Source organism: Girardinichthys multiradiatus, chromosome 20 (genome assembly GCF_021462225.1).
Source record: "Girardinichthys multiradiatus isolate DD_20200921_A chromosome 20, DD_fGirMul_XY1, whole genome shotgun sequence".
Classification (NCBI taxonomy): Eukaryota; Metazoa; Chordata; class Actinopteri; order Cyprinodontiformes; family Goodeidae; genus Girardinichthys; species Girardinichthys multiradiatus.
Window position 1 is genome coordinate 45,601,358 of NC_061812.1, and position 14,217 is coordinate 45,615,574.

General features: G+C 38.8%; 1 protein-coding gene across 2 annotated transcripts in view; it reads left to right on the plus strand.

Moving 5' to 3' along the window:
* The window catches only part of cntn4 (contactin 4), a 318,997-nt gene that overhangs the window by 98,191 nt on the left and 206,589 nt on the right, over nucleotides 1–14,217 (plus strand). For both annotated transcript variants that reach the window (XM_047347049.1, XM_047347050.1), the window contains exon 4: nucleotides 13,296–13,471. In XM_047347049.1, the coding sequence (XP_047203005.1) occupies nucleotides 13,296–13,471 (176 nt within the window). The remainder of the gene's footprint in view (nucleotides 1–13,295; nucleotides 13,472–14,217) is intronic.

The following is a 14,217-nucleotide window of genomic DNA, read 5'->3' on the forward strand; positions in this document are numbered from 1 at the left end:
CAGTAACCCCATTGTAATAGCATGGGAGTCAGGTTCCACAACATACGTTGAATAAAACTTAAGTTATTAAAAAGGTTACACATTACTTATTAAGAAAGGTACTAAGTCAGTCAGTCAGTCAGTCAGTCAGTCATTTTCTACTGCTTATTCCATACTGGGTCACGGGGGAGCTGTTGCCTATCTCCAGCAGTCTATGGGCGAGAAGGTACTAAGTCAATTTACTCAAATAATTCTTTGCGATTTAAGTAGGTCTTCAAATCAAAAAGATCCAATAGATGTCACAAGAAGTCTTAACCTTTAAGATATCGTGGCATTTTGAATTTATATACAGGGGTTGGACAATGAAACTGAAACACCTGGTTTTAGACCACAATAATTTATTAGTATGGTGTAGGGCCTCCTTTTGTGGCCAATACAGCATCAATTCATCTTGGGAATGACATATACAAGTCCTGCACAGTGGTCAGAGGGATTTTAAGACATTCTTCTTGCAGGATAGGGGCCAGGTCACTACGTGAGACTGGTGGAGGAAAACGTTTCCTGACTCGCTCCTCCAAAACACCATAAGCAAACCGCACCAGAGTCCGTTTGGAAGCGGACCGAGACAACCTCAAAAAGTGGGTCTCGGTCCGGTTGGTTGGCCCGGACCAGGGTTCGCTTGAGGTTATTCACACCTGCACAAAAGGTCCGGACCAAGGAGGGAAACGAACTCTGGTCCGTTTAAAGCGGTGTGTATGTGTGTGTGTGTGAATGTTTTTGCAGCAGATTGTAAGATGCTGACATTTTTTGTCATTAACACCCTTTTATTCTTAATCTGCAAGAAATATAATTCTGCATCAAAGTTAGTGGTGCTGCCAATAATTGATACATTTTAAGACCTCACTGTTATAAGGTATAATAAGCAAATTCATCTGTCGATCTATTATTCTTTCTATATTTTCAGTTAAAGATAGTGGAGTTAGGTAAACATGATGATATGAATATTTCCAGCTGAAGAAGTATTTAAAGACTGACATGTTTAAAGTGGAAAAAATTGTATTATAAACATAAATATTTATAAATATAATATTTTTACAGCAGATTTAGGAAAGTGGACATTTGTTGTCATTAGGTATAAATGTGTAAGCATATTAAAGAACTTCTTGAGGGTTAAATTTAACAGAATGAAACTTCCAGAAACCCTGAATAAAGGTTGCCTTTTTCCCATGAATTAGATTAGGTTTGTATGGTTCTCAATACCATAAGCTTTTTATCATAAGCTGCAATGCAGAAAAGCTGTCCATGTGCTGTAATATCATGCAGAGTATATTTTAATTATGCCCTTGGATTCAGCCTTCCATTCAGCATGAATGAAAATGCTCTAGGCTTTTTTTCCTGATGAGGCAACAAGACAGTCTTGGCTTATTAGCTGCAGCTTGGGAAAATACTTACATATATCCTCTTGAATCATGCCTGACCTGATCAGGATCATAAAACTGCATCTCGTGGCTTGTGTTTTGTGATGATGATTTTCTATTTGACCCCCCTGCTGGAAACATGTGTTCTGTATCCGTAGCTTGAGAAAGCATGTTAAGCTACGCATGCAATCACCCAGTTCAGAACCTTTCTACTCTCTTTATTTCCCCCTCACATGGCACAATGGTTAATTGAAAGGGTGTTGTGTTTTGTTGCAGTTGCTGTGGCAAGGTAAAGTTCAAGTCAATCACTTTTGCTCACAGAAATGACCAGGGTGGGATTTGGAAGGATTGGCACGTTTAATGCTTGGGACTTATCCAGTTTAATGGTTGAACTAATCAGCCGTTTCCTGTCAAAGATGTGTCTTCCTTTCAGAGTTGCCGCTGCCTCTTAAACATGTTGCAACAGGCAGATGAGATCTTAGTCAAACTCAGTGTTCACTAATTGCTCGTTGCTGGAGGACATGCAGTCTAACAGCAACCTAACAAAGTAGTATTATGCAAATGTAACATTGGTAGAAATATTCCTCAAAAAAGATTAATCAGCATTTTACACATTTTATCAGGCAAAGAAATTTGAGTAAATACAAAAAGCAGTTTTCAAATGATTTCCTTTATTAAGGGGAAAATGCTATCCAAGCCATCCTGGCCCTTTGTAAAGTTAATACTTAACGGTAATTGGCCGTATTTTATGCACAATTAAGAAATCACTGAAATAGAACCGGTCTGACAGCATGAAGTAGGATAAAAGATCTCAAAAAGCAACATATAATCTAGTGAAACTTAGGAACTGATGAGAAGCAGTCATTGACATATATCAGTCTGGAAAGCTGCAGACCACAGGAAGAGCCATTATTCATAAAAGGAGAAAATGTCAAACAGTGGTGAACAATTCCATGAGTTGCCTACTACCAAAATTGCTCCAAGAGCAAATCAATTATCAAATCATCCAGCAGATTACAAATGAATGCAGCACAACATATAAAGTACTGTAGGCAACTCACCTCAGTTATGGTCAATGTTCCTGATGTATTCCGGTTGATATGCTTTGGCTTGACCATAAACAGGCTGTTCATGCTTGTAACACAAAGGGACCCCCAAGATGTGACATTATTCCCCTTTCAGGTCATGCACAACCTGTGAAATTTTGTGTTTTGCAACATAATAACGTCTGTTTCTCTAGAGACACAAACTAAAAGCATTAAGTAAGAGATTATTCTTTCTTTCCAGCTAACATGTTCAGAATGTGCAATTGTTACTTTTAGGAGAAGTTAAAGCTTTAAATTTACATAAAATTATGGTGATACTTTATTTAATGATGTGATTTTAGACTGAAAGATTCTTTTTTATGATGCCATGCAGTAATATATCTTTGATATGACAATTTTCATGTTTGGATGCTCTATTATTTAATGTGCAAAAACTTTAGATGAGTTTTCCTTTCTGTGATTCTGTGTGAGACACGTCCTCTATGTTGATAAGGTTAGACAAGGTGGGTTGAGGACGCCAATATTATGTGTTTCACGCCACCCGTTAGTTTTCAACTTGAAAACTTTGTCATTTTCCTTCAACTTCACAATTATGTGCTACTTTGCGTTGGTCAATCATATAATCTCAGTAAAATACATTACCACAAGTTTGTGGTAGTGGTCAATTAAGACAGAACAAATCAACGGATTGCTTTCCTGTGAGACAGCGTATAAACATATTGTCTATTACATCTGTATCTGCCATTCAGGCAAATTATTTGTCTCTGTGTGAGTTTTCCACCACTATGTCACTATGGGTGACAATATGCATGCTACAGGTTCACTGTTGTCTTGCTTATGACAATAAATACAGTAGTAGACAAAGTTTACTACAGTGTTCAAATGCTTAATACACCACGCTGGTAAGGTCTATCAGAAAGACATGGCATGTGTGTCTATGAAGGGCTTGTGTCATGTTAAGTGCTTCCTGTGTTTAGCCATGTCCTGTGTTCCGGAATCTGTGTGGAATCATCTTTCGCATCAATTCTGACCCAGACCAGATCTGCTGAATCACCTTACTGACATCAGACCATTAACATACCTGTACTTCCAAATCTACTATCACACATGGACGAAATTGTTGGTACCCCTCGGTTAATGAACAAAAAACCCAGAATGATCACATGAAAGTCAGAAATTGCTTTTTAAACATGCTTCAACAGAATTATTTAAAAAAATAAACTCATGAAACAGGCCTGGGCAAAAATGATGGTACTCCTAAAAATAATGTGAACAAAGGGACATGTTAAATCAAGGTGTGTCCATTAATTAGCATCACAGGTGTCTACATTCTTGTAATCAGTCAGTGGGCCTATTCATAGGGCTACAGGTAGTCACTGTGCTGTTTGGTGACATGGTGTGTACCACACTCAACATGGACCAGAGGAAGCGAAGGAAAAAGTTGTCTCAGGAGATTAGAAAGAAAATTATAGACAAGGATGTTAAAGGTAAAGGTTATAAGACCATCTCCAAGCAGCTTCATGTTCCTGCGACTACAGTTGCACATATTATTCAGAAATTTAAGATCCATGGGACTGTAGCCAGGAGAAAAATTGATGACATAACAAAGAGACGGATAATACGAACGGTAACAAAAGAGCCCAGAAAAACCTCTAAAGAGATTAAAGGTGAACTTCAAGCTCGAGGAACATCAGTGTCAGATCGCACCATCCGACGTTGTTTGAGGCAAAGTGGAATTAATGGGAGACGACCAAGGAGAACACCATTGCTGAAAACAAATCATAAAAAAGCCAGACTGGAATTAAGCCAGACTGGAATTTGCCAAACTACATGTTGACAAGCCACAAAGCTTCTGGGAGAATGTCCTATGGACAGATGAGACAAAGATTAAACTTTTTGGCAAGGCACATCAGCTCTATGTTCACAGATGTAAAAATTAAGCATATGAAGAAAAGAACACTGTCCCCACTGTGAAACATGAAGGAGGATCTGTTATGTTCTGGGGCTGCTTTGGTGCATCTGGCACAGGGTGTCTTGAATCTGTGCGGGGTATAATGAAATCTCAAGACTATCAAGGGATTCTAGAGAGAAATGTGCTGCCCAGTGTCAGAAAGCTTGGTCTCAGTCGCAAGTCCTGGGTCTTGCAACAGGATGATGACCCAAAACACACAGCTAAAAACACCCAAGAATGGCTTAGAGGAAAACATTGGACTATTCTGAAGTGGCCTTCTATGAGCCCTGACCTAAATCCTGTTGAGCATCTTTGGAAGGAGCTGAAACATGCCGTCTGGAAATGGCACCTTCAAACCTGAGACAACTGGAGCAGTTTGCTCACGAGGAGTGGGCCAAAATACCTGCTGAGAGGTGCAGAAGTCTCATTGACAGTTATATGAATCGTTTGATTGCAGTGATTGGCTCAAAAGGTTGTGCAACAAAATATTAAGTTAAGTGTACCATTTTGTCCAGGCCAGTTTCATGAGTTTATTTTTTAAAATCATTCTGTTGAAGCATGTTTGAAAAGCAATGTCTGACTTTCATTTGTACATTTTCATAGAACTTTTATTCATTATTACCTTTGTCAGATTCAAGTTATTACTGTGACCATTGTGGGTTTTCCTTTCATTAACCGAGGGGTACCACCAATTTTGTCCATGTGTCTGTTCGATCTACTATTGCGATCTTTGCAGTACAGTCACATGGCCTTTACAACATACATATTAATTTAATTTCTGCCTTTCCATCTCTGTGCCTTTTTTATGAGTGTAATTCAGTTTAATTTCGATTAGATTCAATTCAATTCAAAAATACTTTCTTAATCCCAAAGGGAAATTAAATATGATATATAATAATATAGATATATAATATAGATGGACACAGTGTTAACCATTTATTTGCCAAAGTGGAGACTTGAGAGAATCTCAAACTAATCATCACTGCTTGATGTCCCCATTTTGCCTCGTTTTGCAAAAATCTGTCATAAGCAGATTAACACCTCAAACTCAGGGAGTAAGCTTTCTGTTTTTAATGTTTTTTTGTCAGATGATGGATTTAAAGACCTTTACAGTAAAACTGAAAATAAGAAGTGAAATAAATTATTCTGCAAGAAATGCCAACAAAGCTTTAAATCAGAGCAGATGGCTTAAATGACCCTGCAGAGTCAGAATGTATGAACTCACAGAAGTGTAGACACCCCTAATAGTTTAACAAGCACCTGTTTTTGTTGACACCATGGTAAACCAATTCCAATTCTTTTCCACCTTTTAATGTGACATTTATCTTGTACAACTGAAGTAAAAAACAAATGAATTTGTAAGGGAGTGGAAGTAGAGTCTTAAGAAAATATGTAAATCCTGTTTGCATAAACGTGCATATGAGAGGTGTAATACAACCATCTAACATAACAATACATAATAGTGGGTTCACAAGTACGAGACGACAATTTTAGCAATATTTATTGTGAAATCAAAGAATCTCACATTTTTGCTCACCTAAATAAATGTTTTGCAAATTACACTGTTTTTATGAATTGGTGTACAATAAGGTGTCTAAGGTGGTCCTAATGCCAGAAAAGTAATGGGAAAACCCCTTTTCTGTTCTCACAGAGCTCATATCAACTGAACAGCGCTTGATGAGACAGTCTTCCCTTTAACAAGGAAATTCTTGGTGTTTCAACATCACAAGACCTTACACTAGGAGATCTCCCAGGAGAACACCCTTACTGTACATTATGGACTAAAACCATGTTTAGGCACCTTTTAATGCAGTCTTATAGTTAATCTGATTAACCTCAAGTAAAGTTCGGGGATCCAGCAGGATCCTCCTGTCATTAGCTCATTTTCAATATTTAACTGAAGCCATTATTTAGCAAGATGCTACAAAAGATCCAAATAATGTCATTGTACCAAGGTATCAGTCAGGGGAGGTGGACATTACTCCAAAAGCAATGAAAAGACTAGATGCACACTGCCAAGAGGCTAATAGCAACTCTGTAGGAGCTGTGTGAATTTCCCACAAATGCTGCTTTTGTTCTAGATGTGATCACAATACCTAGGCTCAGGAATATTTATGTTCCAAAGAAAACATCCAGTTATCGTCTGCCGGAATCAAACTTTAACCTTTGGGCCACATTATCAAAAAGTATGTTTGGAACAAAAACAACAGTGACCATCACCAAAAGGATGTCATACCCACAATGAAACATGTTGGTGGCAGATTCACGATATGGGGTTTCTTTTCTTAAGATAAGTAGTTATAGTCACTCCTAGTTAGTTTTCCCAGGTGTTGGCTAGAAGGCAGAACACATATTTTGTTTTAGCATCACAGTGAGTCAACACATGTCAAAATGAACAAAATAATGACTTCACGAGAGGAAAATTCAAGTTATGGAATTCCAGAACAAAATGGACAAGAGATGTCTTAAAAACCAGAGAGATTTGTAGAGCTTTTTCAAGGTAGAGTGGGCAAATATTGTAAGTCAAGTTGTGAGATTTTAATAGATTTCTACAAAAAAAAAAAGACTGAATGCTGAAATTGATTATAAAAGTCCTTCAAAAAGGTTTTCTTTTTTTCTAACAGATTTGTTTGACTTCTGGCAAATTGTACAGGTTCTACAGGATATTAAATGTGCAAAAAAATGCCCCATTTTTTACATCACAAAAGTCCAACATTTTAACATGGGTGCACAGACTTTTAAGATCCACTGTTGAAGTAGGAGATGTAGCATTGCACAATGTTTCAAATTAGTTTAAAGCACACGGCCCGAACAGACTGGGCAACATTCATAGGCTCATAAGCCAGATGGAGTGGTATTTTGCAACTGTTGTACATGGCCTGTTGTTACATGATTGGGTAAAGCATTTGCCTAACAAATGGAACTGCTGTTGTGGCCTGCTTGCCATTATAAATCACTGTAAACAAAGTTATTAACTTTTCTCTTCAACATGTGCTTGATGTATTCCACTGCAACGCTACCCATGGAAGACACACAGCTGATTGTGTCTCGCGGTTCAAAGTTCCCTTATGCTGTGCCTCATGCGCTCAGTCGTTCTGGAGTGGAAATGTGCTCAGTTTGTCAGTATGTCTGAACATTGCTGAATAATGAATGCTTTCGAAGTGAGAAGAGTTGTTTTGGGACTCTACAATTTGCTACAAAGGGACAATAGCAGCTTTCGGTGGGAAGTTATTTTTAAATATCGCCGCGCTCAGCTAATGCAAAACACCCTCTCTCCGACTGAGTTAATTCTTTCTGCTCTGGTGTGTTGCATGATCACTTTCAGAGATAAATCAAATAATTTTCAAGGCCTAATTTCTGCAGCCATCCGCTCTAATGTTTCAGAAAGAGTCAGATAAAGCGCTGAAGTGACGACCGACGGAAAATCTCTCGCAGCATTTGGTTTTCAAGCTGTCACCGATTAAACTGCTTATCTTCTGATACAATGCAGCCTCTCTCTGAGCAATTACAGCTGTGTAAAAGGCTGCTTCCATATTAGATGGAAATCCTTTTCAAAGAGAAAATGAGACTCCTATCTGTGCATGACACGCAAGTGTCACCTGCTTCTACCTATTCCTGGCTGCTTCACTGCTGTTTTCAGGTCGAAGGTGTTTGTTTGCTTGGCAAATATCTTGATTTCTTTCTGTTTGCCGCAAATGAATTGCTGCTGTTGTCCTGTGGGAAAGCATCCCTCTCTTGTAGGCTCTTCTCTTTTGTGTGCGGTAATAAGGCTCTTGAGGGCACGCACTTACTTATGGCTGAACTGGAGAAGGGCCATGAAAGACCATTGTGCTGCACATTTTGCCTATTAGAAGAGAGATGTCCGGCCCACAAGAATTCTGCTGTTCGTGAGATATTTGATTGCGGGGCGGGTGGGCAGCACAGTCTGAGATTGTTTTTCATGTAATCAGCTCTTGCTCGGATTTTCTATGTTGGCTCTGCTCCTTCTCAACAGGCGGCCATGGACACGGCACTAAAAATAGCTGATTTTCTGCAACACAAATTACAGATTAGTTATATTATACAGTGCCTTGCAAAAGTGTTTACCTGGTTTGTTAGAGAACCAAGGTGACGAACGTCACAAATGCACCTCTACCAAGACATGGATGTCTTCTTAAACTGACAGGATGGGCAAGGAGATGATTCATTACGGAAGCAGCTAAATGAAGCAGATGCCTATGATAACTTTGGAGGAGCTTCAGAGATCCAGAGCTCAGGTGGAAGAATATGTTGACAGGACAGTCATTCAGACCCGTGCATGCTCCTCAAGAACAAATAAGTGTTTGGCTTTTGTTGAGTTTACTTGAAGTTAATAAGAACAAGAACAGAGTTCATTCTCACCATGGCATTTCATGATTCACAATGTTAATGTTATTGTTAACTTTAGTTGTAGTGCATTGTATAATAAACCAGCTGCACCAAAGTGCTGCACAGACAGAGCAATAAAGTGGGTAAAAACAAAAACAAAGAAAATATTTACAAAAACCTTAAGTGCAGATCTCCTCACAGGGATCTCCCACAACATCATACATTGGTGTACAATAACCAAGCCTACTGTGGGATTTTGACCTATCACATAATCAATAGAGGTGTAACGGTAAACAAAAATCACAGTTTGGTATGTATTCGGTACTGTTCAATCAAGAAATATAACCAAAACCAAATGTTTTTTGTTTTTTTTACTTCGGTCAGTGGTAAAAAAAAATATTTTTCAATTTCTGAAATTAATTTGAATTTGTTATTTTCTAAAACTTAAAAAGTGAAAAGTATAGAACTAACTGATTTGGTTGCATATTTTTCAGTGAATAATGTATTATAAGCAGGCAGAGCCAAGGCCTGGATAAATAGATTATATGATTATTTACATTTTGTACAACGTAAGGGGTTTGGGCTCATTAGATGCTATAGGGAACCATTTGGATGTCAGCTGATTTTTCTCCAGTACCAGTGATGTTTACATTCAGCTTGGCGTTGTTCTTTAGTTCTTCAGTTTAGTGCAGAGCGAGCGATGTACCTTATTTCTGTTGGCATACATTTTTGGCGTGGTCCAATTTTCTTTCCTCATTGTAGCTGCATTAAAAACCTCACTGTTCACACATACCATAGTTTTCTGATAGCTGGGAGTCCTCTCTGTTTTGTTTTGGTGTCACTTTTTAGAGTTGCACTACATAACATTGTATTTTGCATTTAGTTCCCCACATTAACATTCTGCAGGTGTTCAGGTGTGAAACAACAATGTATTCGTTTGGTACACAGGCATACCGAACCGATATGGCTTATCAGATAAATATGTGTACCATTCCACCTTTAATAATTGCTGTCAGACACCACACAAGAAAAAAAAAAACTTGTTCCTGTGCCAAGAAAGCCAACCAAGGCTGCGTGAAAAGTATCACTTCCTTTTTTTCCTTGAAGCACTGGGAGAGAGAAGTAATTTCACTGTTTTTACAGAGATTGTACATTCCTCCAGTTGTGCACTCCACAAATCTGGGCTTTAAGGAAAGTGGCAATAACAAAGCCATCGTTGAAAGGCTATATAAAGTAGGTGGAGCAGGAGGTAACCTGTTCCAGAAGATGCTCTGGTGAAATAAGACAGGAAAATAAAACTTTTCAGCCAATATTCGAAATAGAATTTGTGGTGGAAATTTACCACTGTACTTTAGCCTGAACATACCATGTCCATTGTAAAACATAATAGTGACATCTTCATGCTTTTCTGTGGCAGAAGTCGGGATGCTCATTAGTTGATGGGTAGGACAACACTGAAAGAAAACCTGTTACACAGTGCAATATACTTTCTGTCAGGACAACCACCTTAAACATGCAGCCATAGGATACATGGAATAATTATGGATCAAAACATCAAGGTATAAAATGTGGAAAGGTTCAGTGGGTATGAAGAATTTTGGAAGGCCCTGTACCATCAAAGATGAAGAAGGAAGAATTTAATGCTGTTAAAATAGAGTATGGTTAATTTGAGACAAAAGGTTCATATCGAGAAGAGTTGAGAGAGTCGCAAACCTAAGAGCTGTGCACACCGTCTGTTAGATATTTACAGAGGAGCTTCAACAAAGCCCCTTTCTTTGCATCAAGGTGTTTTCTCTTCCAAATACAACAGTACAATATTTTCCCAGCTGTACCTAAAATCAAACTGAGAGAAGTAAATTTAAGAAATGAAAGTGGAGACACTCTCCAAAGAAATGAGCAAGGATCAAGCAGGATCAAATCTTAAATGCATATTTTTAAAGATGATCTAAGAATCTTCTCTTGCTTGGTTATCCATTTGGAAACTATCATTTCACGAACTTTAATATATTTTATTAGGATTTTATGTGATTCTATTTCATTGTTTTGCATGGCCGATAACTCCATAATAATGTTTCAGGAAGAACAGGGTACATGGTTTTGAACTGCTTTTTATGAATAAAATCTGAATTGTGGTTTACATTTGCATACAGCACCTATTGCTCTGACATCCCTACATTAGATCCAGTGCAGCCACTGGCCTTAAGAGGATACCTAATAAGTGTCAGGATGTGACATTTTGGACTTTGTTTTGGGTTTTTGTTTACTTTAGCTAGAAGTTTTTGGTTTGGTGTTTGTTTACTTTCATTTAGTCAGGTGTTTTTCCTGTTTACTTCTGGTGATGGTAGTTTTAGTTTCTATGCTTCAGGTGTGTTTTTGGGTTTCTTATTGATTTGTCTAGGTTCTGTGTTTTTATGGGTTTGATGATTGTCTGTTTAGATCTGTTCCTCCGTTTTTAGTTTTGAAGTTTATTTTCTGCCCTGTCCTTCGTATTTCTGTTCTTAGATCTGTGTTCTGGTTTCTGCGTTTACAGTTTGTTCTTCGTCTAGCTCCTCCAGGTCCTCATTTGTCCCTATCTGGTTCACCTGCCCTCTCTGCTTCCCTGCCTCCTTGTCTCACCTGTTCCCTGTTCCTCTGATTACCTGCCCTATTGTTTCATGCCCACCTTTGTCTGTATTTAAGTTTGCCTTCGTCCTTTGTTCCACGCGGTGTCGTTATGTCTCTTCCATGTCCTCGTGATATGTCCTTTGGGTTACGTCTTCCACGTCTTGTTGGAGCTTTGGATTTACCCTTATTTGGGTCCTGTTTTCAATGCCTGTATCTGGACAGTTTGTTGCCCTGCACTTGCCTGTAGGTAAGTGATGAGAATTAAAGAAGGAGTTTTCTCACTGATCCTATTCTGTGGCACAAATGAAAACCCCATCCACCTAAACCAACAGAGTGGTCAAGGGGAGCATTAATCAGAGCAGTAGCTAATAGGCCCATGTTAACTCTGAAGGACCTTCAGAGATCTAGAGCTCAGGTTGGAGAATCTGCCCTCAGGACAACCATTGCTCATGTCCTCCACAAATCTGGTATTTATTGGAGAAGTGACCAGAAGTAAGCCATTGATGGAAAGAAAAGTCATGAGAAGTTTCCACTTATCACATACCATGTAGGGGACACAGAAGAATGTTCTGTGGTCATGCCAATACACGTGGTATATATTGGCTACAAGAGAAATACTATATTTAGCAGAAAAAAAATTACTGTACTTCACACTGGGCCCCACTGTCCCCACCTAAAAACATGGCAATATCATGCTGTGGGGATGCTTTTCCATGGCAGGTACAAGGAAGCTGATCAGACTCGATGCGAAGATTGATGGAGCTAAATATAGGGTAAGACTAGAAGAAGGCCTGAGAGTTGAAACTGGGGTGGAGGTTCACCTTTCAGCAGAACAACCCTAAACGTACAGCCAGAGCTACAGTTGAATGGCTAAATTAAAGACAATGTTCTGGCTTATTTTAATTTAAAATCAGTCATCAAAGATGATCTATCACTGTTACTCTACTTAAAGCTTTCGCTGTATTTTTAAAAATTATTTCACATGGTCTGTCTTAGCAATTCAGGTGTGATATAGAAGCAGTTTTGCTCTACAGAAAGAATATCTCTACACAGAATTCTAATTGTGTTATCGACTTTATTAAATCAAAAATGCATCTGGCATCAAAGTAGACAGGACACATTGCTATAATAGTAACCTGTGTTTGTATAATCTTCAACCATTTGGATTATTTGCATCAGTTTGTGGGTGTGTGGATGTGTGCGTATGTGTGTGTGAGTGGATGAGTTGAAAAAAAAAAGATTTTGTTATACTCTGTGTTGGTCTGTTAGATAATATCCCAATAAAATCTATAGCAGTTTGTTGCTGTAAGATGACAAAATGTGAAAAAGCTCAAGGGATATTAATACTTTTCCCTGTCATGCGTTGCAAATTCATTCAGCGAGCACCTTTTGGCCACATTAATGCATGTCATGGCTTAAATGCATTTTTCAGAAATGACGGATTTCCTCCCACCTGCGTTTCTTCTTAATAACATGTATCTGCGTGGAGAAATTTGAGAGTCCGTAACCATATTAGGTGAATTATACCCTTCGTTGATCACCCATAACACCAATGATTATCATGTGCACGGCTCTAGAATCACAAATGTAAAGGCAAGCTCCCAGGCATTTGTTTTAATTGTCGCGCCATAATGATTAAGCGTAAATGTTATGTGGTTTGACTTGGCTTTGGTAAGATGGATGGCCTCCAATGCTATCTGTTCTTTGAGTCAAGTCCTTGGCACCATAATGGTTCACTGCTGCTTACATTAACACTAAGCTGGAGGGCATGATTTCTGGGATCTCACCACCTTTTATTTCTCTCATGTGGAAACAATTGAATGTACAAGTCAACTTCTTCTCGTTGTCTGGAATGCATCCATTGCCTCAGTCTGCACTGAACAATGTGTTTAATGTGTTAATTTACGTGTTAATTTTTCCCTCTTTCTGATTCCTTTTTGTTTGCTTTAGGTGGAAACTGAACGGTACAGAAGTAATTCCCAAAGCTGGATCTCACTACAGCCTTTCTGGAGGCAACCTCAGAATCAACCGTCTGAACAAAGACCAAGACGCTGGAACATATCAGTGCCTAGCCTCCAACTCCTTCGGGACCATAGTCAGCCGAGAGGCCAGTCTAACCTTTGCATGTGAGTTTATTTTTTTTGCCTCTCTCTGGGCAAGCTTCTCTGGGTTCTGTGGCTTCAAAGAAAAAAGTAAAAATGGGCAGAGGGAAAAAAACACAGTTGCAACTGAGCCTAACAATGCAAACTGTTGTTTAAGACATGATCAACATGCTGGGGGAGTTAATCCCTAGGGTGTCATTAGCTCTGTGTGCTGACTGGAGTTTACACTAGTCAATGCAGCAGATCAAATATCAGCCAACAAAAAAGATGTGAAAGCATAAATCGAGTTTAGTAATTACAAGAACTGTCACTGGTGATCGTGGCTGCCACTAAAGAGCTTTTATTTATTTTTTAACAGAACTGCAGTTTCCTTTGGCTTTATGTCGCTTTACTCTGAATTTCATAGTGGGGTGCAAAACAGACCTCAAAGCAGAGGAAATATGATACATAAATGCAACATGTATCAAATGTTGCGTTGAGGCATGATCCGGGACAGCATTCTGATGGTGTGTTAACAGGAGGCTATGTTAATCAGACAGCTACAGGCACATCTCAGAGGGCATTTAGCGGGGCAGTGGTCTCTCTGTGTGGCTGAAAAACTACTACTAGCCTCCAATAAGCATGTTGCCAAGGGAACAATGAGCTCCAAAAGCAGAGCCTGAGCTTTGATGCCTTCCCTGTGCCGGGGAATCTCTCTGCTTTTATGTGAGATGGCTAGCTAACCAGTTAGCTTATTTTAACCTGACAAAACTGGCAAAACTCTGATCCCA